General features: G+C 49.1%; 1 protein-coding gene across 1 annotated transcript; it reads left to right on the forward strand.

The window, feature by feature from the left end:
• The first annotated feature begins 5,256 nt into the window (after positions 1–5,256).
• Positions 5,257–24,785, forward strand: LOC130387609 (xenotropic and polytropic retrovirus receptor 1 homolog). The gene is made up of 16 exons (XM_056596786.1): positions 5,257–5,647; positions 11,640–11,691; positions 13,431–13,532; positions 14,214–14,437; positions 14,967–15,116; positions 15,960–16,043; positions 16,192–16,273; positions 17,428–17,517; positions 17,716–17,813; positions 18,065–18,244; positions 18,352–18,514; positions 19,567–19,770; positions 20,645–20,811; positions 20,948–21,087; positions 21,996–22,217; positions 22,554–24,785. The coding sequence occupies exons 1-16, from the start codon at positions 5,579–5,581 to the stop codon at positions 22,606–22,608; spliced, it is 2,082 nt and encodes a 693-aa protein (XP_056452761.1). The 5' UTR covers positions 5,257–5,578; the 3' UTR covers positions 22,609–24,785.
• The last annotated feature ends 742 nt before the right edge of the window (positions 24,786–25,527 follow it).

The raw sequence follows: 25,527 nt of genomic DNA on the forward strand, positions 1-25,527 counted from the left end.
GCACGAGCGCGTGCGCTCGCATGTGTGTGTGTGTGTGTGTGTGTGTGTGTGTGTGTGTGTGTGTGTGTGTGTGTGTGTGTGTGTGTGTGTGTGTGTGTGTGTGTGTGTGTGTGCGCGTGTGTGTGTGTGTGCTTAACGCCTCCCCGTCAGATCCAGAGCCTTTATATCACGAGGCAATTTGAATTTAACCTGTCAGTCAACTTTTAATTACTTTAATAACTTTCTTAAAAGTTGACTCCCTCACACAAACTGTCAATTTCTCTCACTTAACTGCTACCACTCTCCCTCTACCTCTATCTCTATATATCGAAACTTCTCTGTATCGAAACCTCTATCTGTCTCTCTCACTCACTCACTCACTCACTCTTATTTTATGTATATTTATATTCACTCTCTCTGTCTCTGTCTCTGTCTCTGTCTCTCTCTCTCTCTCTCTCTCTCTCTCTCTCTCTCTCTCTCTCTCTCTCTCTCTCTCTCTCTCTCTCTCTCTCTCTCTCTCTCTCTCTCTCTCTCTCTCACTCCCTCCTTCCTCCTTGCTCTCTCTCTGACTTTCTGTCTTTCTGTCTCTGTCTGTCATTCGGTCTGTCTCTCTCTCTCTCTCTCTCTCTCTCTCTCTCTCTCTCTCTCTCTCTCTCTCTCTCTCTCTCTCTCTCTCTCTCTCTCTCTCTCTTTCTCTTTCTGTCTGTCTCTCTTTCTCACAAACACACACAGTCACACTAACATAAACACACTATCACTCCCTAGCTCCTCACACAAATATTGTTAAAACACTGAGTTTAGATGTGTAGTGTAAGTGGTGTGTGTATTATATTGTGTATACAGGTATTTACTGTATGTTATACATAATGTAGTAACAAGGCCTATAGAGTATACAGAGTGTAGTCTGTTTTATAGTGTGTATGCAGGTATTTACTGTATGATGGGATACATTATATACAATATATACATGGTTGTGTGTATTATAGTCTGTATACAGGTATTTACTGTATGTTAGTATAAATAATGTAGTATCAAGGCCTGTATACAGTGTAGTCTTTATTATAGTGTGTATACAGGTATTTACTGTGTGTTAGTATAATGTAGCATCAAGGCCTATATACAGTATACAGTGTGTATTATAGTGTGGATATGTATTTACTGTATGTTAGTATACATGATGTAGTATCAAGGCCTACTATAGTGTTGTGTGTATTATAGTGTGTATACAGGTATTTACTGTATGTTAGTGTACATAATGTAGTATCAAGGCCTATATATAGCATATAGTGTTGTGTGTATTTTAGTGTGTATAGAGTTATTTACTGTATGTTATACATAATGTAGTATCAAGGCCTATAAACTGTACATACAGTGCAGTGTGTATACAGCTATTACTGTATGTTATTATTATATTGTAGTATCAAGGCTAATATACATTCCATACAATGCAGTCATACCGGGTCACACCTATTCCTGCTCTAACCCCCGGTCGCCCCAGTTAGCCAATTAGACAAGCGATTAGAGACTGGAAGGAGAAGTGGGCGGGGCCACGTCAGAGCACAGTGGAAAGCAGGTCAGTCAAACTCCCAACCCTTACCGCGGCATCTCTGACTTTGTTTGTACGTTATACCCTTCCCTTACCAACTCTAACTGATGTCTTAACTTAACCACCTCTTACTAATGTCTTAACTTATCCATCTCTAACCGAGTCTCACACGTCAAGCGAGTCCTGATGGTTCCCCGGCAGCGCTGCGTCTGTGGGCCGGTTGCTTTAATCCCTGGCAACGGGGGGGTGGGAGCGGGCTGTGGGTGGAGCCAACTCTGAGAGCAGTCCATCGCAGCCATGGACATATGCACACAGATGACGACCGGGACTGATGACTGCTCTCTGTATTGTGATTCAGTCCAGTTCATGTGTCACGTTGACACCAGGGCAGCTTTCATTAGAGTTTAAGGCAGACCACTGGGCACCATGAACCAAACGGCCACTTTACGGATGGCCTTTCTGTGTTTATGTTTATTTCTTATTGTATTTTTGTCCAGCTATTTTTACAAATAGTTAATTTGATATTTGTATTATTCTATTCTATCTTGAGCAGACCCACTCTGCCAAACACTCGGCATTTCATCACATTAAGTGGCAACGATCATAATAAGTATGTTTTACTTTGTGTATTATTCCATGGCCTCGCCGGTGGAAGCCTTAATTTGGACAGACATATCACGTGATCTTTGATGGTCTATTAATAACGTGATCTGAATGTAGCGGGATGAGGTCACAGACCGCGGTCCGCCAGTCTACATGGCCAGCGGCACCCCTGGTTGCGTTGCGCTGTACTGCCGACCGCTGTGCACCGCGCCAGCGGCGTCCCCTGGTGGAAGAGCGCTGTACTGCGGTTATTAAAGGAGAGAGAGAGAGAGAGAGAGAGAGAGAGAGAGAGAGAGAGAGAGAGAGAGAGAGAGAGAGAGATGAGGAGAGAGAGAGAGATAGAGAGACGAGGAGAGAGGAGAGGATGATGGAGAGAGACGAAGGGCAGAGAGAGAGAGAGAGAGAGAGGAGAGAGAGAGAGAGAGATTTATGAAAAGCGAGAGATGGCGCACGCCGGGGGGTCTCAAGGGCACGGAGGGGGGGGCGGCGTCTGTCTGCATCGTGACGTCACCTGCCGTATCCCACCGCCGCCCTCGCGCCCTGTGAAGGATTCTACACCGAGCGATCCCTCCGGTTGTACGGAGGGTTCCCGCGGTCGGACGGGACCGGGACGGGCCCTCCTCGGTGTGTTGGCGGGTTTCCGTTTCACGGTGGCGGCTGCGGACGTCCCGGGGAGAGGTCTGTTTTTGGCGGATGCGGCGCGAGAAGCTGGGAGGGATGGAGAGGAAGAGGAGGAGGAGAGGAAGGCTCCAGGGAAGCTGCGCATCGGGGCTGTGATCAGCCCGGTGCCCGGTGAAAGGTTGCCTGTGGCCGGTGGACCCGCTCGGGACTGGACGGTCTGGCCTCCCTTCACGCGCGCATCGTTCTGCTTCCGGCTGAGGGATGACCGAAGGGCCGACGGAGCGTCTCCTGACGTCGTAAAACCGGATGTCCGTGGTCCCCATGACAGCCCGGGTCTGTTCGTGTTAAGGGCCGACACCACCGGGACGGTCCCGCCTACCGCCTGCCTCGAACCGGCGACATAATGGCAAAATAACACCGCGGAACCTCTCTCTCTCTCTCTCTCTCTCTCTCTCTCTCTCTCTCTCTCTCTCTCTCTCTCTCTCTCTCTCTCTCTCTCTCTCTCTCTCTCTCTCTCGCTCCCTCTCTCCCCCTGTACAATATTTTTTTTTATTGTTTACTGTTTATTGTTTGTTAAGATCGTGCGCAACGGATACCAAGACAAATTCCTAATATTTGTAAATGTATTTGGCAATAAACCTTTTCTGATTCTGATTCTGATGAGGCCAGGCTCTCTCTCTCAGTGTTCACAGTGGACCTTGATTTAAGATCAGTCAATTAAGGCACGCGGTGAATGCCAAGAGAGGAGCTCCGTTACTTCTCTCGCTCTTGCTCGCTCTCTCGCTCTCTCACCCTCCTCCTCCCCATGGCAGAGCTCGGGCTCGAGACCCCGTCCTGACCCCGTCCTGACCAGATGTTAAAGATGTTCTGTATTGTTGTGTTAATAAAGTCTCCAGTACTCCCAGCAGAGATGTCTGGTCAAGGTCGTCTCGGGTTGGATGGTGTGCCCTGGGGTTGGATGTGTGTGTCACGGGGTTGGATGTTGTGTTAGGTTTGTGGGTAAACATTAGCTCAGGATCAACTAACACAGACTGAATCTAGCCCTCTGTTCCCGGGTCATTTCTGACCCAATCAGGGCATCTCTTTCCCTATTGGTTAGGGGAAGCCCTCTAGCCTGTAAATCACATGCGTGCAGGAGGGCGTGATCACCCCAAGGGTATGATTTGTTCAGTTTGTAAATCGTGTACTTTTGCTTTCTCTTTAAAAATCTCAAACACTATGCAGCTTTAAAGGTGCAGATTTCCAAAACGGGCTTGTAACGGCTAATCACACCACACCTGGTGACATGTCATGGTACCTTTAACACACGCTACACACACACACACACACACACACACACACACACAAACACACACTGCTACAAACAGTACTACATACACACTACTACACATACAGTGCTATAAACACACTGCTATACACACACTACACACACACTGCTACAAACAGTACTACATACACACTACTACACATACAGTGCTATACACACACTGCTATACACACTACTACACACACACTGCAATACAAACACTACTACACACGCATTACTATTACACAGTACTACACACACACTACTACACACAGTTTTACACATACTACTACTCACACATCACAATTACATAGTGATACACACTCACCATTATACATACACTACACACACACTGGTCTACACACACTGCTATACACACATTGCTCTACTACACACACACTGCTACGCACACTACTCTATATACACACTACTACACACACTACTCTATAAACACACTGCTACACCCACTGGTCTACACACACTGCCCCCCTGCTGTGCTAGGCAGCCCTCCACAAAACCGGTGCCTCACCGAGGCGCTAATAACCAGTTTTTGTTGTTTCATAGTGCATTGGGCTCATACGAAACCGTATGAGTAAAGAAACAACGCATAATACGCCTGCACCGTCCTGATGACCTGCACTCCCTCATTCTTCCACCAGAGGGCTGGTGGGTGTCTGGCACTGCGTTAGATTCGGTTTTTGTTGCATTGTACCGTTTCGTGTTGTGTGTATTGTAGGCCTACTCTATTAAATTATACTGTGTTGGATGTGTTTTGGTAATTATTCGTGTATTGCAACTTTTATAATCCACTGCAATGTAAAGAACATACATCGACAGACGTAATAAACCGCTAGTAACACAAAACCGAACCTCGCTCGATGGGTCTGCTGTCTGTGGGGTTCCTGTGTGTCTCTACTGGTTCCTGTGTCTCTTCTGGTCCCTGTCTCTCTTCTGGTTACTGTCTCAACTGGTTCCTGTGTGTCTCTACTGATCCCTGTGTCTCTACTGGTTACTGTGTCTCTACTGGTTTATCTACTGGTACTACTAGATGAGGACGACGGATGATATAAGAGGAAACTTTCACCCTAGTCTTTATTTTGCTCCTTATCAACAAGACGCCGCATTCTACGTCACCATCCCCCAGAGAGCGAGAGAGAGAGAGAGAGAGAGAGAGAGAGAGAGAGAGAGAGAGAGAGAGAGAGTGAGAGAGTGTGACATTGGACAGCGGAGGCAGACGGAGAGAGAGGGAGTCGTTAGCCACATAGCCGCTGCTGTCTTCATGTTGTTCCTCGGGACCAGACGGTGCGGAGGGGGGGTTAGTGTGAGCCATGTGACCCCCGCTGTCAGGACCAGGTTATAACGGAGACCTCCGCCCAGGGGAGGCTAGTGCGAGCGGGCATCGTGACGAGACCCGCCGACCTGCTGGAGGCTGCCGGGTGGAGAAGACCCCCCGCTGTTCATCGACCCCACACAGCCCGCCACCGTCCCGCCGGACCGCCGCGGCCCCCGACGCGGGCCCCAGGATGAAGTTCACGGAGCATCTGTCGGCGCACATCACGCCGGAGTGGAGGAAGCAGTACATCCAGTATGAGGTTAGCACGGGTAGCTCTGTTAGCCGCTATGCTAGCGGCTCCATCCCCCGCAACCCTCTGTTAACCCGGGTCCGAATCTTATGAGCGGGTTCTTGTCCCGGGTTGAGACGAGTACTTTGGAACAAAAACCCATTTGTATGACACATCTAACCTCTTTCCACCGGTTGTTATTATTGTGTTATTATTATTCATGGAGCTAACCAGACCTGGCGCGTTAGCTCACCGAGCTAGCCACGGCAGCCTTGTTTTTGTTGCCGTTTATCCCTTTGAAATACGGTTGGGTGGAAACACGGAACCCGGCTAACTTAGAACGGATCTGTTACCCCAGGACGGCTTGGAATGTGTGTTGGAGTGTAAAGGCTGACTCATCACTGTGTGTGTGTGTGTGTGTGTGTGTGTGTGTGTGTGTGTGTGTGTGTGTGTGTGTTGTGTGTTTGTGTGCGTGCCCCCTGTCTGTACTAAACTGCTGACAGAGCTCCAACATGTTCCTTGTTTTCCGTGATGTCCTGTCAGGTCATCAGGGGCAGCCTAGAGAGATCAGTAGTAAACTGACTAACCCTAACACAACACTCTGGTTTGAGTCTGGGTGGACGTCAGATACCTCAGAACTGACACGGATCTAATGCATCTTCAGCAGAATTGTTAAGTCCCTGAAACTAGGATTCCTAGCTGAGCTGGTGAGGAAACGAAACCAGTTACCACAGAAGTAGACCCTACTGAGAGAGAGAGAGAAAAAGAGAGAGAGGGAGGGAGAGAGAGAGAGAGAGAGAGAGAGAGAGAGAGAGAGAGAGACTTAGAAATTACAGAAGCTGTGTGTGTGACTGAGTGTTTATAAATATAATACGTTTCCATATGAATGTGTGTAATATGAGTTTCCATATGAATCAGTAAACATGAGGAGTACGTGTGTCACCATGTGTTTAAATAAAACAGCGATAATACGAGGTGGAGGACACTAGAAACAGAGTACTGCCTCCTCTTCCTCTTTCCATCCCTGCTGAAGGAGGGGACAGGCTTCAGAGGTCAGCCCTGGGGCCGGGGTATGCTGAGGAGGAGGTGGGCCTATATGTTTAGGGGGAGCCTCCATGGTTCTGTAGGGGCAGCTCATACAGGCTCTGGCCCATGGTGTGCTGCTCCTCTGGGTTTGGACGTGTCTCCCCCACCCCCCACCCCCCCACACACGCACAGGAAGAGACCTGGAGGGGTCTGGAAGTCTTTAAAGCTTTCAAACAAAAGCTGTGTTCTGTTGGCCGGAAGATGGAAAAAGAGCCATTATTCATCGACCACTTCTTATTCACCGCTTGTCTGCGACCACAGCTCCTTGTAGCTCGCCACTACATTAACCACCGCTACGCTAACCTCCGCTACGCTGTCCCCGCGGTGCTGACGGTCTCCACCGGCCTGCTGGGCTCTAAGTGGTCATGTGACTTGGGGCGGGTTCAAACACCTCACCTCCCGGCCTCCTGCACGCTCACTTAATACTTCATCAAGTCTCTCGACGTTTGTGGCTTTGATCTAACGGGACTCTCAGTGAATTCAGATTCAGCTCATTAGGGAGCAGGTTGTGGGATCTTAAGATAAGATTAGGCTTTATTGACCACTACTCCCAGATGTGATACATCCCTCTCTGTGAGGCCTAAAGGTAGACTGCAGGCACTGGGGATCATCCAGCTGGGAGTCACCCCCCTGACCACTAGAAATCACTTCAGACTCTGACATTCAAGAACCTTTTGGATCCCTGATGTGCTCGTAGTAACGGCAGAGAGGACGACCGCAGAAGCCAGGGTTACTTTAGCTGTCAGAGCTCGGCCCTCCTCTCTCCTCCTCGCCTCCCTCTCCTCTCCTCTCCTCCTCTCCTCTCCTCTCCTCTCCTCTCCTCACCTCTCCTCCTCTGCGCTCCTTCTGCACACATGTTGCTTTTGTGGCGGTTCCACCGAGCATGCTCACTGCAGACATATTTTCTTACAGCAGCTGTGCTCGGGTCGCGACCCCCAGCGCTGGGGTCGAGACTCTGAGCAGAACAAATAATCCCGGAGGAAGAGAGGAGAGGCGATGCAGAGTGCGGGGTATCATCTTAGCCGCCGTGTGAACACATCACATTTATACAAACAAGGTCAGCCACGTCGATTCCTCCCAGCTAGGGGGGGTTAAGGGAGACCAATGGGTGGGGGGGGGTTAAGGGAGGCCAATGGGGGGAGGGGAGGGGGGGCCCATGAAGGGGGGGGGGCTGTAGGAACAGGGAGTGCTGTTGGCGTCTGGTATCAGGGTCAACACATGGTCAGACCTCTCCTTTCTCCAGCTTCAATACAAAATGTATGCATTCATTGCGTATCTTTATTTACCCTCCTTGTACGGCCTGTGTACTGGACCATCAGTAAGATAGAGGACCTGTTAGATGAGTTGGAGCTGGGCTGGCAGGAGAAGGCTCCCTGCCTCTGTCCGGGGCGCTCAGATCTCCTTCTCACACCTCTAGTTCAGCCTTCTCTCGTTTGACCTTCAAATCCCCTCCTTTCTATCAAACACATGTTCCGACCTGGTGCCACAGGTCAGAGAGGGTGTGCAGGGTGGATTCAGATACGTGTCTTTAAAGAGCAGGTTGGCGCCGGGAATCTGCGTGAGGCATTTTTCCTGGGAATGAACTTCAATTGTAACCGTTCCCACTTCCCACTAAAGGAAAGCCAGAAGTAAGCGGGTGTTAGTGGCGTTTCTGTCCAGTGGGAAAGGGCCGGAATAACAAACCAGAGTGGAACCCTCCTCCCTCCTCCTTCCTCCTTCTCCCTCCTCCTTCCTCTTCCCTCCTCCTTCTCCTCCCTCCTCATTTCAACTCCTCCCTCCCTACAGACCGAGCCTCAGACAGGATACACTGGTTCTTCAGGCGTTCTCTCTGGCTGCCTGGTTCTTCTATAGGTGCACCATGAGGGCGTGCCGTCTGGCTGCTTCGGAACAAGCCTGTTTTACTGCTCATATGACTAATGAAACAGGCTCACATGGTGTTAGACTGTCCTTAAAGCAGGTTACATGGTGTTAGACTGTCCTCTTAATGCTGGTAACATGGTGTTAGACTGTTCTCTTAATGCAGGCTCACATGGTGTGTTAGACTGTCCTTAATGCAGGCTCAAATGGTGTGTTAGAATGTCCTTAATGCAGGTTACATGGTGTTAGACAGTCCTCTTCATGCAGGCTACATGGTGTTAGACTGTCCTTAATGCAGGTTACATGGTGTTAGACAGTCCTCTTCATGCAGGGTACATGGTGTTAGACTGTCCTTAATGCAGGTTACATGGTGTTAGACAGTCCTCTTCATGCAGGCTACATGGTGTTAGACTGTCCTCTGTCCCCGGCAGCAGAGAGAGCTCTAATTGAAGGCTGTGTGATCTGTGTGGTGTTTATCATAGAGCCGCTCTCACCGGTCTCGGGCTGTTAGGTCTTCAGCCACCGTGTATTACTGCATATTATGGGATGTACGACTTCCTATGCAGATGTGTTGTTTAGGAGACGATGCATATTCATGTCCCTGGAGGCGGGCTCTGTCAGCGCAGCAGTAAAGTGGCTGTAAAGGTCTAAGATCCACAGCGGGTGGACGCCGGAGGAGCAGCAGCCAATCACAGGACCCGCTGCTCCATACGGAACAGGAAAGGAGGCATGACTCCGCCCCTTTAGCCCCGCCCCCAGGAGCAGACCCAGAGGACATAGAGAAGTACAGACGAAGAGGATAAGATGGAAGCAGGACGGAGCAGGAGTGTTGACGCTGAGCTCACTTCCTCGCGGCGGCAGTGTGATTATAATAAGATACTTAATTATACTGTATCACTGGTCCACTTGATACTCAGGAGAAACTTAACCGCCTGGACGAAAACATGTCATTACACAGACACGCACGCACGCACGCACACACACAGTCTTAAAAAGTGTTTGTGTGTGAGAGAAAATGCAGGGATTAGCATTTAGGAGGAGAGAGTCAGAGAGCTGAACCGACTGATGACGAGATGAGAACATATCTCAAGGAGAGGGGGGGGGGGGGGGGGAGAGAGTGAGAGAGGTAATAAGCAAGATGAACAGAGAGGGATGTAAGGAGGGAGATAGGGGAGACTGTGAGAGAGCGATAATAGTGGAGAGATAAGGTTGGTAGAGGACTACTAGTGCTCTACTCTACTGTAACAGGATGAGGGGGGCTCTGTGGGGGTTGTTTTGGAAACTCTGGACATGCTGAGAACGCACACGCCTGAGCGCGCGCACACACACACACACACACACACACACACACACACACACACACACACACACACACAGGAGAACGCTGTTGTACCCTCGGGTCAGAGCTGTGTTCATCATTTACCGGCAGGTTAAAGTCCAGGCTTGGTGGACCAATCAGAGCCAGTGTAGGATGGTAGTCGGTGCCAGGTCAACCAATCAGCCTGTGGTACATTCTGTAGCTGTGTTCGAAATCGTTCCCTATACACTCACTATTCCCTATATAGTGTTCATGATATAGTGCACTGCACTATATAGGGAACGAACAAACGAGAATTCGGACACCACGCTGAACATTTCTAATCGTCATCTGCGTCGGTAAATGCGCCGGGTATTTGTGTGACGCAGACAGATGTGCCCACATCATGTAAACAAACCGGGCACTCATGAGGAAAGCTGGAGGTTGTATTGATGTTGACTGTTACATTTCCTTGTTGACGTTTTTTTTAATTAATTTAGAATGTTACATTTTCTATTTTAAATCCCAAATCAATTTTTTACATTTCTAAACGAAAGCCGAAGACTCCATCATTAAGTATTCGTTTTCGCAGTTATTCAGCTTCTTCTTCTCCTCCGGAAAAACACGACCGCATTGCATTGTGGTATACGGGAGTAACATGTAGGGTACATCGTATGTACACTCAAATTTGGGGTATTTTAAGTGCACTATATAGTGCATGAAATTAACCCCTGAGAATTCGAACACCACTACAAAATGGCGAGCACCCTATATAGTGCACTATATCCGTGATAGGGAACGATTTCGAACACCGCTTATATTTCACACAGTACAGTATGTACGTCACAGTGGTGTGTTGCTGCCCTCCCAACTACTCTCTACTGTAGTTCTGCTTTCCGGGTATTTGTGTGACGCAGACAGATGTGCCCAGTGCCCACATCATGTAAACAAACCGGACACTCATGAGGAAAGCTGGAGGTTGTATTGATGTTGAATGTTACATTTCCTTGTTGAAGTTTTTTTTAATTAATTAAGAATGTTACATTTTCTATTTTAAATCCCAAATACATTTTTGACTTTTCTAAACGAAAGCCGGAGACTCCATCATTAAATGTATTCGTTTTCGCAGTTATTCAGCTTCTTCTCCTCCGGAAAAACACGACCGCATTGCATTGTGGTATACGGGAGTAACATGTAGGGTACATCGTATGTACACTCAAATTTTGGGTATTTTAAGTGCACTATATTGTGCATGAAATTAACCACTGAGAATTTGAACACCACAACAAAATGGCGAGCACCCTATATAGTGCACTATATCCGTGATAGGGAACGATTTCGAACACTGCTTATATTTCACACAGTAGAGTATGTACGTCACAGTGGTGTGTGGCTGCTCTCTACTGTAGTTCTGCTTTCTCCTGTCTCTCTCCTGTATCTCTACTGCCTCTCTCTTTATCTCTACTGTCTCCCTGCTGTCTCTCTACGGTCTCTCCTTACCTCTCCTGTCTCTCTGCTGTCTCTCTACTGTCTCTCCTGTCCCTCTGCCGGCTACTCACCCTCTCAGCAGACAAGAGGAGGGATAGAATAAGAGTGCCACTGTCTCAGAGAGAGAGAGAGAGAGAGAGAGAGCTCAGAACAAAGAGAGCAGCCATCCCATTCACAGAGCCCAGTGTTAGACAATACAGGACTCTCCATCTTCTAGGGACCAGCCACTAACAATGAACTGTTCTAGTGTGTGTGTGTGTGAGTGTGATATTAACTCTGCTCTCCGCGTTTCAGGCTTTTAAAGAGATGCTGTACGCTGCCCAGGACCAGGCGCCATCTATCGAAGGTACACACGCACACACACTATTGACTTTTGAGTCGATCCCACAGCGTGCAGAGAGTGTGTGTTGCTCGGGTCCATGGGGGTTTGTACTGGTGAAAGAGATCAATGGATGGTCTGTCCCCTGCTCTCTAACTCTGGAGTTATATAAACTATCTGTAGAGATATCTACTATAGTTCTATCAACAATATATATATATATATATAGTAGTTATATCAACTATATGTAGAGATATCTACTGTAGTTTTATCAACTATATATATATATATATATAGCAGTTATATCAACTATATGTAGAGATATCTACTGTAGTTTTATCAACTATATATATAGTAGTTGTATCAAATATATATATACATCAACATTATGGTGAGATATATATATGAGTTATATCAACTATATGTAGAGATTTTTTTTTTTTTAAAAGCACTTATTTTGAAAGCCGCAACCCCAATTTCATTGCACTTTGTGCAATGACAAAAAGAGATTCTGATTCTGAGATATCTACTGTAGTTATATAAACTATGTGTACAGATATCTACTGTAGTTATATCAACTACATATAGAGATAATGTAGTTATAGTAGTTAAAGTAGACTGAAGCTCTCTGGAGGCCTCTTGGGACTCTGAGGACCAGTAGACTGATCCCCGTCACATGACCTGGTACTTCCTGTTCCGGTGGGTTTATTTAAGGAGGTGTGATTCAGTGATGGACCAGCCGACCGTCTGGGAGAGCTGCTGTGGTTCCACAGGCTCATAGTTTCCACTACAGCCTACCTACATACGATGAACCCACGGTTCACTTCTGTAGGATCAGACTGCTGATCAGACTGCTGATCAGACTGCTGATCGGACTGACCGGTCTAGCATCAGTCAGTAGACCAGACCAGGGTCAGCCTGTAGACCAAGGGGTCAGTAGACAAGGGGGTCAGGTCTCGCCTCAGCCAGTCGGACAGGTGTTTCTGCAGTACTCTTAAGAGCAGCTCTTGTGGGATTGGCAGCGGCTGATTATACACACACCTTCATAATGATGATGATGGTTATGAGGGCTAGACAGGAAAGTGCTGAATCAGGGAGGGAGGCGGAGGGTGGGTGGGTGGTGGGTGGGTGTGTGTGTGTGTGTGTGTGTGTGTGTGTGTGTGTGTGTGTGTGTGTGTGTGTGTGTGTGTGTGTGTGTGTGTGTGTGTGTGTGTGTGTGTGTGTGTGTGTGTGTGTGTGATCCTGACTCACCCACACCGGAGCGGTCCTGTCTTCCTCCGGTGTGGTGGACTCCCCCTGGGTCCTGGGTGTGGACTCCCCCTGGGTCCTGGTTGTGGACTCCCCCTGGGTCCTGGGTGTGGACTCCCCCTGGGTCCTGGGTGTGGACTCCCCCTGGGTCCTGGGTGTGGACTCCCCCTGGGGCCTGGGTGTGGACTCCCCCTGGGTCCTGGGTGTGGACTCCCCCTGGGGCCTGGGTGTGGACTCCCCCTGGGTCCTGGGTGTGGACTCCCCCTGGGTCCTGGGTCTGGACTCCCCCTGGGTCCTGGGTGTGGACTCCCCCTGGGTCCTTGTGTGACCGACCCTGTAAGCCTGCTAGGGCCTTCCTATGAGAATAGGAGCTGGAGGCTCTTGGCTGTAATGGAGCTGTCAGATAGCCCCCCCTGCTGGTCAGAGCAGAACACTGCATCCATTAACACACTTGGGGACCACCCGTCAATCACGTCCACTAGTTATAGTACTAGTGATGGTGTGTGCTTCCTGTTTAGTTACTGATGAAGATACGGTGAAGCGGTATTACGCCAAGTTTGAGGAGAAGTTCTTCCAGACCTGCGAGAAGGAGCTGGCCAAGATAAACACCTTCTACTCTGGTAACCCCTCTACCTCTATACATCTATATATCTATACCTCTCTGCCGCTATCCATCTATATCGCTATATCTCTACCTCTATATATCTATACCTCTATAATCTATACTTCTATATATCTATACCTCTCTACCGCTATTCATCTATGCCTCTATATATATACTGCTATACATCTAATATCTATACCCCTCTACCACTATACATCTATACCTCTATATATCTATACTGCTATACATCTATATATCTATACCTCTCTGCCGCTATATACCTCTACCTCTATAATCTATACTTCTATGTATCTATATATCTATACCTCTCTACTGCTATACATCTATACTGCCATACCTCTATATATCTTTACCTCTATATATATCTCTACCTCTATCTATCTATCTATACCTCTGTACCGCTTAACATCCATATCCCTCTACCTCTATCTCTATATATCGAAACTTCTCTGTATCGAAACCTCTATCTGTCTCTCTCACTCACTCACTCACTCACTCTTATTTTATGTATATTTATATTCACTCTCTCTGTCTCTGTCTCTTTCTCTTTCTCTTTCTCTTTCTCTTTCTCTTTCTCTCTCTCTCTCTCTCTCTCTCTCTCTCTCTCTCTCTCTCTCTCTCTCTCTCTCTCTCTCTCACTCTCTCTCTCTCTCTCTCTCTTTCTCCCGCGCTCCAGAGAAGCTGGCTGAGGCCCAGCGCCGCTTCGCCACGCTGCAGAATGAGCTGCAGTCCTCATTGGACGCCCTGCGGGAGAGCTCCGCCCAGGGGCGTGGCCTTAGGCAGAGGAAGACGGTGTTCGCCCTGTCGCAGCAGGAGAGGTGTAAGCACCGCAACATCAAGGACCTGCAGCTGGCCTTCAGCGAGTTCTACCTCAGCCTCATACTGCTGCAGAACTACCAGGTACACACACACACACACACACTGACACACAGAACCAGAGACACACACACACACAGAACCACAGACACACACACACACAGAGAACCACAGACGAACACACACAGAAACACACACACACACACACACGCACACACACACACACACACACACACACACACATACACGCACAGATCCACAGACACACACACACACACACACAGAAACATACACACAGAGAAACATACACACAAACACAAGCACAAAAACACACACATACACACAGAAACGTACACACAGAAACACACGCACACACACACGCACACAAAGAAACACACAGAGAAACATCCACAAACACAAAGAGAAACAGACAGACATACACACAGAAACACATAGACATACACACAGAAACATACACACGGACATACACACAGAAATACACACGCATACACAGAAACATCCTGCTGCAGAACTACCAGGGATACATGCACACAGAAACACTCCAACCCGGGAAAAACACATTTATACAAACTCACACTGTGTGTGTGTGCAGAACCTGAACTTCACAGGCTTCCGGAAGATCCTGAAGAAGCATGACAAGATCCTGGACACGTCGCGGGGGGCCGACTGGAGGGTCACGCACGTGGAGGTGGCCCCCTTCTACACCTGCAAGAAGATCACCCAGCTCATCTCAGAGACCGAGGTACACCCACCCCCTCACCCTCTTACCGCTCACCACTCACCCCCTCACCACTCACCCCCTCACCACTCATCCCCTCACCACTCACCCTCTCACCACTCACCCCCTCACCACTCACCCTCTCACCACTCACCCCCTCACCACTCACCCCCTCACCACTCACCCCCTCACCACTCACCCCCTCACCACTCACCCTCTCACCACTCACCCCCTCACCACTCACCCCCTCACCACTCACCCCCTCACCACTCACCCCCTCACCACTCACCCCCTCACCACTCACCCCCTCACCACTCACCCTCTCACCACTCACCCTCTCACCACTCACCCCCTCACCACTCACCCTCTCACCACTCACCCCCTCACCACTCACCCTCTCACCACTCACCCCCTCACCACTCACCCCCTCACCACTCACCCCCTCACCACTCACCCTCTCACCACTCACCTTTCACCCAGCTCATCTCAGAGACAGAGGTTCACTCACCACTCAACCTATCACCCTTCTCCACTCACCCCCTCACCACTCACCCTCTCACCACTCACCCCCTCACCACTCACCCCCTCACCACTCACCCCCTCACCACTCACCCTCTCACCACTCACCTTTCACCCAGCTCATCTCAGAGACAGAGGTTCACTCACCACTCAACCTATCACCCTTCTCCACTCACCCCCTCACCACTCACCCTCTCACTGAGGTTCACCCACTCACCCACTCACACACCAACTCACTCATATCCGAGATGGAGGTACAAACAAACACATTAGTTGCTTATTTATTTGTATTAATGTATATCACTAGTCAGTCATTACACATTCTGTCTGTCTGTCCCTGGTTGCTAGGCGCTGGTAACCACGGAGCTGGAGGGGGGGGACAGACAGAAAGCCATGAAGAGGCTGAGGGTCCCACCTCTGGGTGCTGCACAGGTACACACACACACACACACACAATCATAATTCAGAGTTACGTAAATATTCTGTAACAGAATAGTATTTCGATGAAATAATAAAATATGGATTTTGTTGACTTCTCCCTTTGACGTGTGTGTGTGTGTGTGTGTGTGTGCGTGTGCAGCCCGCCCCTGCCTGGACCACCTTCAGAGTGGGCCTCTACTGCGGAGTCTTCCTGGTCCTCATGGTTACCGTGGTGATCACAGGTACATGGGAGGGATGGGGAGGTCTCTCTCCTCCTGGGATGGGAGCTTCCTTCTGTCTGTGTACCACCTGGTCGTCATGGTAACAAGTCCTCCGTCCCTGGAGGAGGAGCTACAGGATGCTCCGTCTGGGATGATAGACGTATGGATCTGATAGACGTATGGATCTGATAGACGTATGGATCTGATAGACGTATGGATCTGATAGACGTATGGATCTGATAGACGTATGGATCTGATAGACGTATGGATCTGATAGACGTATTGATCTGATAGACGTATGGATCTGATAGACGTATGGATCTGATAGACGAATTGATCTGATATACGTATTGATCTGATAGACGTATTGATCTGAATGACATATGGATCTGGTTGATCTGATTGACGTATTGATCTGAATGACGTATTGATCTGAATGACATATTGATCTGAATGACATATTGATCTGATAGATGTATTGATCTGATAGACGTTTTGATCTGGTTGATCTGATTGACATATTGATCTGAATGACGTTTTGATCTGAATGACATATTGATCTGATAGACGTATGGATCTGATAGACATATTGATCTGATAGACGTATGGATCTGATAGACGTATTGATCTGAATGACATATTGATCTGGTTGATCTGATTGACATATTGATATGAATGACATATTGATCTGAATGACATATTGATCTGAATGACATATTGATCTGATAGACGTATTGATCTGATAAATGTATTGATCTGATAGATGTATTGATCTGATAGACGTATTGATCTGAATGACGTATTGATCTGATAGACGTATTGATCTGATAGATGAATTGATCTGATGGATGTATTGATCTTAAACATCTCGCTGCTTCCTGCTGAGCGGGGCCCTCTGACCTGTCTGTATATGACCTGTCCCTCTGACCTGTCCCTCTGACCTGTCTCTCTGACCTGTCTCTCTGACCTGTCTCTCTGACCTGTCTCTTTGACCTGTCTCTCTGACCTGTCCCCTTGACCTGTCTGTCTCTGACCTGTCCCTCTGACCTGTCTGTCTCTGACCTGTCTGTCTGTCCCTCTGAACTGTCCCTTTGACCTGTCTCTCTGACCTGTCTATCTGACCTGTCCCCTTGACCTGTCTGTCTGTCTCTGACCTGTCTCTCTGACCTGTCTAGGCGCGGTGGTGATGCGTGACGCTAACGTCTGGCCGCTGGTCAGGATCTACAGAGGAGGCTTCCTGTTAATAGAGTTCCTCTTCCTGTTAGGTAACAAACACACATGCGCGCACACACACGCTTTCACAACCAGCATGTTCTCATAACATTTCTGTGTGTGTCTGTATGTTTCTCTCTCTGTGTGTGTGTGTGTGTGTGTGTGTGTGTGTGTGTGTGTGTGTGTGTGTGTGTGTGTGTGTGTGTGTGTGTGTGTGTGTGTGTGTGTGTGTGTGTGTGTGTGTGTTCCAGGTATCAACACCTACGGCTGGCGACAGGCTGGGGTCAATCACGTCCTTATCTTTGAGCTGAACCCCAGGAACAACCTGTCTCACCAGCACCTGTTTGAGGTACAGACCTGGGGATCACAGAGTCCTCCTCATGGTGGTCTAGTCCTGGGACACGTCTGTAACCCTGTAGGGGGGGTCAGGTGTAACAGCAGCAGACGATAGAGGAGGCAGTAGATAACTGTGTGTGTGTGTGTGTGTGTGTGTGTGTGTGTGTGTGTGTGTGTGTGTGTGTGTGTGTGTGTGTGTGTGTGTGTGTGTGTGTGTGTGTGTGTGTGTGTGTGTGTGTGTGTGTGTGTGTGTGTGTGTGTCAGATTGCGGGCCTGCTGGGGGTTCTGTGGTGCGTCAGCCTGCTGTGCTGCCTGTTCAGCAGCAGCATCCTGGTGCCCATGCAGCTCAACCCCCTGGCGCTCTACGGCTTCTTCCTCCTCTTCCTCATCAACCCCTTCAAGACCTGCTACTACAAGTCCCGCTTCTGGCTGCTCAAACTACTGGTAACGTTAACCCACTAACCTCAAATTACCTCAACCAACCTCAACCACCTGATTGGTGTGTTCACGTGTCCATGTGTTCATGGTCTCATGTGTTCGTGTGTCCACAGTTCCGGGTGGTGACGGCTCCGTTCCACCGGGTGGAGTTCGCAGACTTCTGGCTGGCGGACCAGCTCAACTCCCTGGTGGTGGTGCTGATGGACCTGGAGTACATGGTCTGCTTCTACAGCTTCGAGCTCAACTGGCACCTCCCCGACGGCCTGGTCCGCCCCGGTGAGAGACCCTAGAGCCACTTGCTGCTCTACATGGAGGATAGACCTCCACAGTGAACCCCTAAAGCCTTATGCTGCTCTACATGGAGGATAGACCTCCACAGTGAACCCCTAGAGCCTTACGCTGCTCTACATGGAGGATAGACCTCCACAGTGAACCCCTAGAGCCGCTTGCTGCTCTACATGGAGGATAGACCTCCACAGTGAACCCCTAGAGCCTTATGCTGCTCTACATGGAGGATAGACCTCCACAGTGAACCCCTAGAGCCTTATGCTGCTCTACATGGAGGATAGACCTCCACAGTGAACCCCTAGAGCCTTACGCTGCTCTACATGGAGGATAGACCTCCACAGTGAACCCCTAGAGCCTTACGCTGCTCTACATGGAGGATAGACCTCCACAGTGAACCCCTAGAGCCTTATGCTGCTCTACATGGAGGATAGACCTCCACAGTGAACCCCTAGAGCCTTACGCTGCTCTACATGGAGGATAGACCTCCACAGTGAACCCCTAGAGCCTTATGCTGCTCTACATGGAGGATAGACCTCCACAGTGAACCCCTAGAGCCTTATGCTGCTCTACATGGAGGATAGACCTCCACAGTGAACCCCTAGAGCCGCTTGCTGCTCTACATGGAGGATAGACCTCCACAGTGAACCCCTAGAGCCTTATGCTGCTCTACATGGAGGATAGACCTCCACAGTGAACCCCTAGAGCCGCATGCTGCTCTAGATGGAGGATAGACCTCCACAGTGAACCCCTAGAGCCTTATGCTGCTCTACATGGAGGATAGACCTCCACGGTGAACCCCTAAGGCCGCTTGCTGCTCTACATGGAGGATAGACCTCCACAGTGAACCCCTAGAGCCGCATGCTGCTCTAGATGGAGGATACACCTCCAAGCCCTACACTGATGACCTGTTGTTGTTGTTGACCTGTTGGTTTTGAACTGTTGTAGTTGACCTGTTGTCAATGACCTGTTGGCGTTGAACTGTTGTTGTTGACATGTGGACTTGTTGTTGTTGACCTGTTGTTGTTGCTGTGGTGGTGCAGGGGAGACGGACCGCATGCCTTGCCACTCGTACTCGTACGGGGTGCGGGCGGTCATCCAGTGCCTGCCCGCCTGGTTCCGCTTCATCCAGTGTCTGCGGCGCTACAGAGACACCAAGCGGGCCTTCCCCCACCTGGCCAACGCAGGGAAGTACTCTACCACCTTCTTCGTGGTCATCTTCTCCGCCCTGTACAGCACTCACAAAGGTATGGTGCTGCCACTAACAAATAATTTTCTAACGACTAATCTTTCAACACATTTTCCGATTAGTCGACTTTATGAAAAAATCGAGTGTTTGTTACTTCATTGTGTCCATTTGTTGCAAGGGGGTGTTTATGAAAGTAAATCAGGCCATTGGTTTTAAGCACTGAATATTTATGCGTTGAAATAACGTATCTGTTTTGTTTGCCACTGAATTTAACTCTTTAAATTGAAAAACAAATATTTTCACCTTTTGTTTTTCAATGTTCAAAAATTAAAAATCAAACATTCAACAATAAAATAATCAGTGTGCAAGATTCAGATGCAAAATTCAACGTCCCCAAATACAACATGCCAAATTCAATGTATGAAATTCCGTGTTAACATTCGCGGACCCAACGAAGAGCATAAATCCTAGATGCTGTATTGCGGTCAATCTGGACTTCAGATTCCCCGGTGGTTGGTGACCGCTGTATTACAGTGAGCCGTTTTGAGACGGGTGAACAACAATAAATAGGCGGTCAACACTGAAACGACTCGTCGGCTAAAACAGTTGCCGTTGGCTAATTTTCATTTACGTCGACCAAGTCAACTAATCACGGCAGCACTACAAAGGTACCCACATAAGGGAATGCACGCACAAAGGCATACAATGGCACATATACACACACAAACGCACTAAGTTACACATGCACAAAGGCGTGCACTCACACTCACACACACAGGTACACAAACACGCACATACAAAAGGTACGCACGCAGACACCAAGGTACAAACACAAACACAAAGGCACACACTCACAAAGGTATGTTCACACCCAGTACACTACATATCAATATTGCCTCATAAATGTGCTCCTTAAACCTCCCTCCTTGCAGACGTGCAGCCGGCCGAGGCCCAGGTGTTCCTCTACCTGCTGATTGGCTGCTCGGTGGTCAGCTCTTGCTACACGCTGATCTGGGACCTGAAGATGGACTGGGGCCTCCTGGAGCGCAGCGCAGGGGAGAACCCCCTCCTACGCGAGGAGATCGTTTACCCCCAGAAGGTTTGTTCTTTCTCTCTCTCGCTCGCTCTCTCTCTCTCTCCCATACTCCCAGGCCTCCTACTAGATGTCTCTCTCTCTCTCTCTCTGTCTCTCTCTCTCTAACCATTCCTCCCTTGTCTGTGTGTCTCTCTCCCAGGCCTACTACTACAGTGCTATAGTAGAGGATGTGCTGTTGAGGTTCTCCTGGACGCTCACCCTCTCCTTGACGACCTTCTGTGACTTCCCAGGTCTCTCTGACATCCTAGCAACAGTCCTGGCGCCGCTGGAGGTGTTCCGGTACGCAACGGATCTAAGAGATCTCTCTGTATAATAATAAATCTCTGTATTGTAACAGATCTCTCTGTATAATAACAGATCTCTGTGTCATAACAGATCTCTGTGTAATAATAGATCTCTGTATTTAATGATAGATCTCTGTATATAATAATAGATCTCAGTATACAGATCTCTTTATAACAACAGATCTCTTTATAGTAACAGATCTCTGTATGATAACAGATCCCTTTATAGTAACAGATCTCTGTATAATAATAGATTTCTTTATTAAAACAGATCTCTGTATATAACAGATCTCTGTATAATAACATTTCTTTATTAAAACAGATCTCTCTGTATAGTAGCAAATCTCTGTATAATAACAGATCTCTTTACACTAACAGATCTCTCTTTATAATAACAGATCTCTGTAAATTAACAGATCTTTCTATGTAATAACAGATCTTTGTGTAGTAACCAATCACTGTATAAAAACAGATCTCTGTAAAACAGATCTCTCTGTAGAAAAACCGATCTCTCTGTATAATAACAGATCTCTGTATAGTAACAGATCTCTGTATATAATAACAGATCTCTGTATAATAACAGATCTCTGTATAATAACAGATCTCTGTATAGTAACAGATCTCTGTATATAATAACAGATCTCTGTATAGTAACAGATCTCTGTATAGTAACAGATCTCTGTATATAATAACAGATCTCTGTATAATAACAGATCTCTGTATAATAACAGATCTCTGTATAATAACAGATCTCTGTATAGTAACAGATCTCTGTATATAATAACAGATCTCTGTATAATAACAGATCTCTGTATATAATAACAGATCTCTGTATATAATAACAGATCTCTGTATAATAACAGATCTAATATATATCTTAAATCACCGGTTCTCTCGCTGCAGGCGGTTCGTATGGAACTTCTTCCGGCTGGAGAACGAGCACCTGAACAACTGCGGTGAGTTCCGCGCGGTGCGTGACATCAGCGTGGCCCCGCTCAACGCCGACGACCAGACGCTGCTGGAGCAGATGATGGACCAGGAGGACGGCGTCCGCAACCGGCAGGGCAAGAGGAACTGGAAGAGGAGCTACAGCGTCAGCCTGCGCCGGCCCCGCCTCGCCTCCCAGTGAGACGCACGCACGCACCCACGCACCCAGTCACACAGTCACTCACACACTCACTTACTCACTGTCACACACTCACCCGCCCAGTCACTGACTCAACCACACACTCAACCACCAAGTCACTGAACGCACTCACTCACTCAATCAGTGGGGAGAGGAGGGTGGAGGGATAGAATAATGTCTGTCAGTCTGTGTCTGCCTGTCTATCTGCCTGTCTCTCTGTTTCTGAGCCCAACGCTGGTCCGACCACTGTCCATCCCAGGTTGTGTTTCCTAGCTTCACGTCGTGAGCTAGCAAGCTAACATGCTAACGCTTCTCCCCTCCCCCCTCTCCTCCAGGTCCAAGACCCGGGACACCAAGGTCCTCATCGAGGACACAGACGAGGACTCCTGACATCAGGCCACGCCCCTCGTCTGGGTCCACAACCTCTTCAAGAGCTCCGCCTCCTGAAGAGCAGACGAGCGGCGTGTTGGAGCGGCTCCAACAGACTCTAGCGGGGGCTCTATCCCCCCCTACCCTCTAGAGAACGAGACCACACCCCCCTGGGGGTGGGCCAAGCTGAGAACACACCCCCTGAGACCACACACCCCTTTGGGGGCAAACTGAGACCACACCCCCCTGAGACCACACACCCTTGTTGGGGGGGCAAACTGAGACCACACCCCCCTTTGGGGGGGGGGAACTGAGACCACACCCCTTTTGGGGGGCAAACTGAGACCTCACCCCCTGAGACCACACACCCCTTTTGGGGGGCAACCTGAGACCACACCCCCCTTGGTGGGGCGTCAAACTGAGACCACACCCCCCTGGAGGGGGGACTGAGACCACAGCCCCTTGGTGGGGCCAAACCGAGACCACACCCCCTGCATGGGCAGTTGACCCCGTCATGTCCTTCTTCCTCCTCCTCCTCCTCTTCCTGTTCCCTTCAGACCAGGCGGTCCCGAACCGCCAAGCTGATGACCTCCCCTCGCCAACCATCAACAGGGGACCCCCCACCCCCGTTCCAATCCCCTCCCCTGGGGTCTGGCTCTTCTCCAGGCTTCACATTCAATCGGGCTCCTCCCATTGGTGGGCCAGGACCCTGAAAGACACGCCCCCTCTTTCCACCCTAACTAACCTGATTGGCCGGTCCACGGGTGTCACATAGCTGCCTACCTGCACAGCACACGCTATAGACACACACGCACGCACGCACACACACACACACACACACACACACACACACACACACACAAACTTTGACACACACACACACACACACACACACACACACACACACACACACACACACACACACACACACACACACACACACACACACACACACACACACACAGTGGCTCTGCATCAGAACTTGCGGTTCTGCTTTCAGGAACCTTGGGTAGAAATGTTGTAAATAAACAAACCAATCAGGAGAGCCCCAGTAGTGACTCCAATATTCCGGCTTGTACACAAACTCTCTGAACTGAACTCTGCTCCTAAGTTGAAGGCCTGGGGTGAAGATGATGATGAAGACCTTGCCCGGAGAGGTCAAAGGTCAAAGTGTTGAATGTACCAGGTCATTGTGTGTGTATAAGATAGAGTTAATGAGCTTCTTTTATTTATATATGTAAGGCTCGCTCTGACTGGCTAGGATCAATACTCTCATGCATTCCACCAATCTCACGGCCCGACTGGTGTGGTTGGCAGGGCTTCCAGCCTTACACTGGGTCGCCAAGTGTGGTTGGAGTCGACCAATCAAGTTTATACTCCTCAAGCTATGTGTACACACACGCACACACACCAGCATAGCTTTCCTTAGCGCTGCTGTAGCAAGCTCCTGGCATCTCCATGAAGCATCACTGAAGACATTCCATGACACAAACACACACACACACACGCCTCCTACTTATTTCTTTATATTTTCTTACTTTGGAGAGCTGCTCATGAGTTAGCTCGTGTGTTAGCGTCATGAGCTAGCGCCAGGCTAGCTGGGAGCTCACCGTGTTGAGATGTTGTCTCGGTTCCTTATGTTGAGTCGCTCAAACGTTTCTGTTGTCTGTTCCTCATGTCTGCAGTCGGTGACCAACCGACGCCACTAATGACGACTAATAAAAAAAACTGCTACTAGGAGATTCGGATTGGATGAACCCGGCCAGCAGGCCCCGCCTCTCCCCTGTGATTGGTTCCTGTGAGCGGTGATGTTTTGTCTGCTGGGGTTATTGGGGTCGCTGACCTCGTCTGATGGAGGAGAACATTATGCTGTTAAATGACCGTTACATATAAAGATGTTAACTAAAAACGTTTAAGTCTTGCGACAAAAGTCTGCACTAATGTCGTATTTTCCGCTAGGAAAGCCTAGATAATGTTAAGGCCCCAGATGTTACATAAGGCACTCTGTTAAAGTGACTCAGAGGACCAGAGTGTTTAATGAGGTCCTGTCTGTCTGGTAACTCCCTCAGGGTTCTCTGGGCTAACCATGAGCACTAGCAACTCTACCGCGCTCTCCGATTGGTGAGAGACGGTGATTGCATTACCCTGTACAGCCTGCATACCAATATACACCTCTGACCCCATGCCTCGGCTCCTTACTGCGGAATCCGCCCCCTCCTCCACCCTGAAACCGCTTCCTAAGCCTCCTCTCTCCTCCACCCTGAAGCTGCTTCCTAAGCCTCTTCTCTCCTCCACCCTGAAGCCGCTTCCTAAGCCTCCTCTCTCCTCCACCCTGAAGCTGCTTCCTAATCCTCTTCTCTCCTTCACCCTGAAATCGCTTCCTTAGCCTCCTCTCTCCTCCAGCCTAAAACCGCTTCCTAAGCCTCCTCTCTCCTCCACCCTGAAGCCGCTTCCTAAGCCTCTTCTCTCCTCCACCCTGAAGCTGCTTCCTAAGCCTCTTCCCTCCTCCGCCCTGAAGCTGCTTCCTAAGTCTCTTCCCTCCACCCTGAAGCTGCTTCCTACTCCTCTTCTCTCCTCCACCGTGAAGCTGCTTCCTACTCCTCTTCTCTCCTCCACCCTGAAGCTGCTTCCTACTCCTCTTCTCTCCTCCATCCAGTTCTGGGTTCGATCCCAAATTTCCTCAGTCTACCTGTAGGCCTCCTAGAGCCAGATGACCTCTGACCCCTACCTGCTCCTCAATGACCTGGATCTGAACCCACTGAAAGACACTCGGGGTTGAAGCACTTGTTAAAACAGACCCTAGCTGAGAGGTTAAAGGTCAAAGTGAGAGCCGTCCTCAGAGTCCAGGACCGGTGTGTCAGATCGTCTGGTCTCACTGTACCAGGAGCAGGTTAAAGATAAAATAACTCCCTGCTGGGTGTGTGTTGCTGACCCTGCACT

The sequence above is a fragment of the Gadus chalcogrammus genome, chromosome 8 (assembly GCF_026213295.1).
Source record: "Gadus chalcogrammus isolate NIFS_2021 chromosome 8, NIFS_Gcha_1.0, whole genome shotgun sequence".
NCBI classification, from domain to species: Eukaryota; Metazoa; Chordata; class Actinopteri; order Gadiformes; family Gadidae; genus Gadus; species Gadus chalcogrammus.

Coding starts and splice junctions, on each gene's coding strand:
- LOC130387609 (XM_056596786.1), top strand. CDS start 5,579: ATGAAGTTCACGGAGCATCTGTCGGCGCACATCACGCCGGAGTGGAGG. Junction 16,044..16,191: donor CACCTCTGGGTGCTGCACAG/GTACACACACAC, acceptor GTGCGTGTGCAG/CCCGCCCCTGCCTGGACCAC. Junction 20,812..20,947: donor AGATCGTTTACCCCCAGAAG/GTTTGTTCTTTC, acceptor TCTCTCTCCCAG/GCCTACTACTACAGTGCTAT.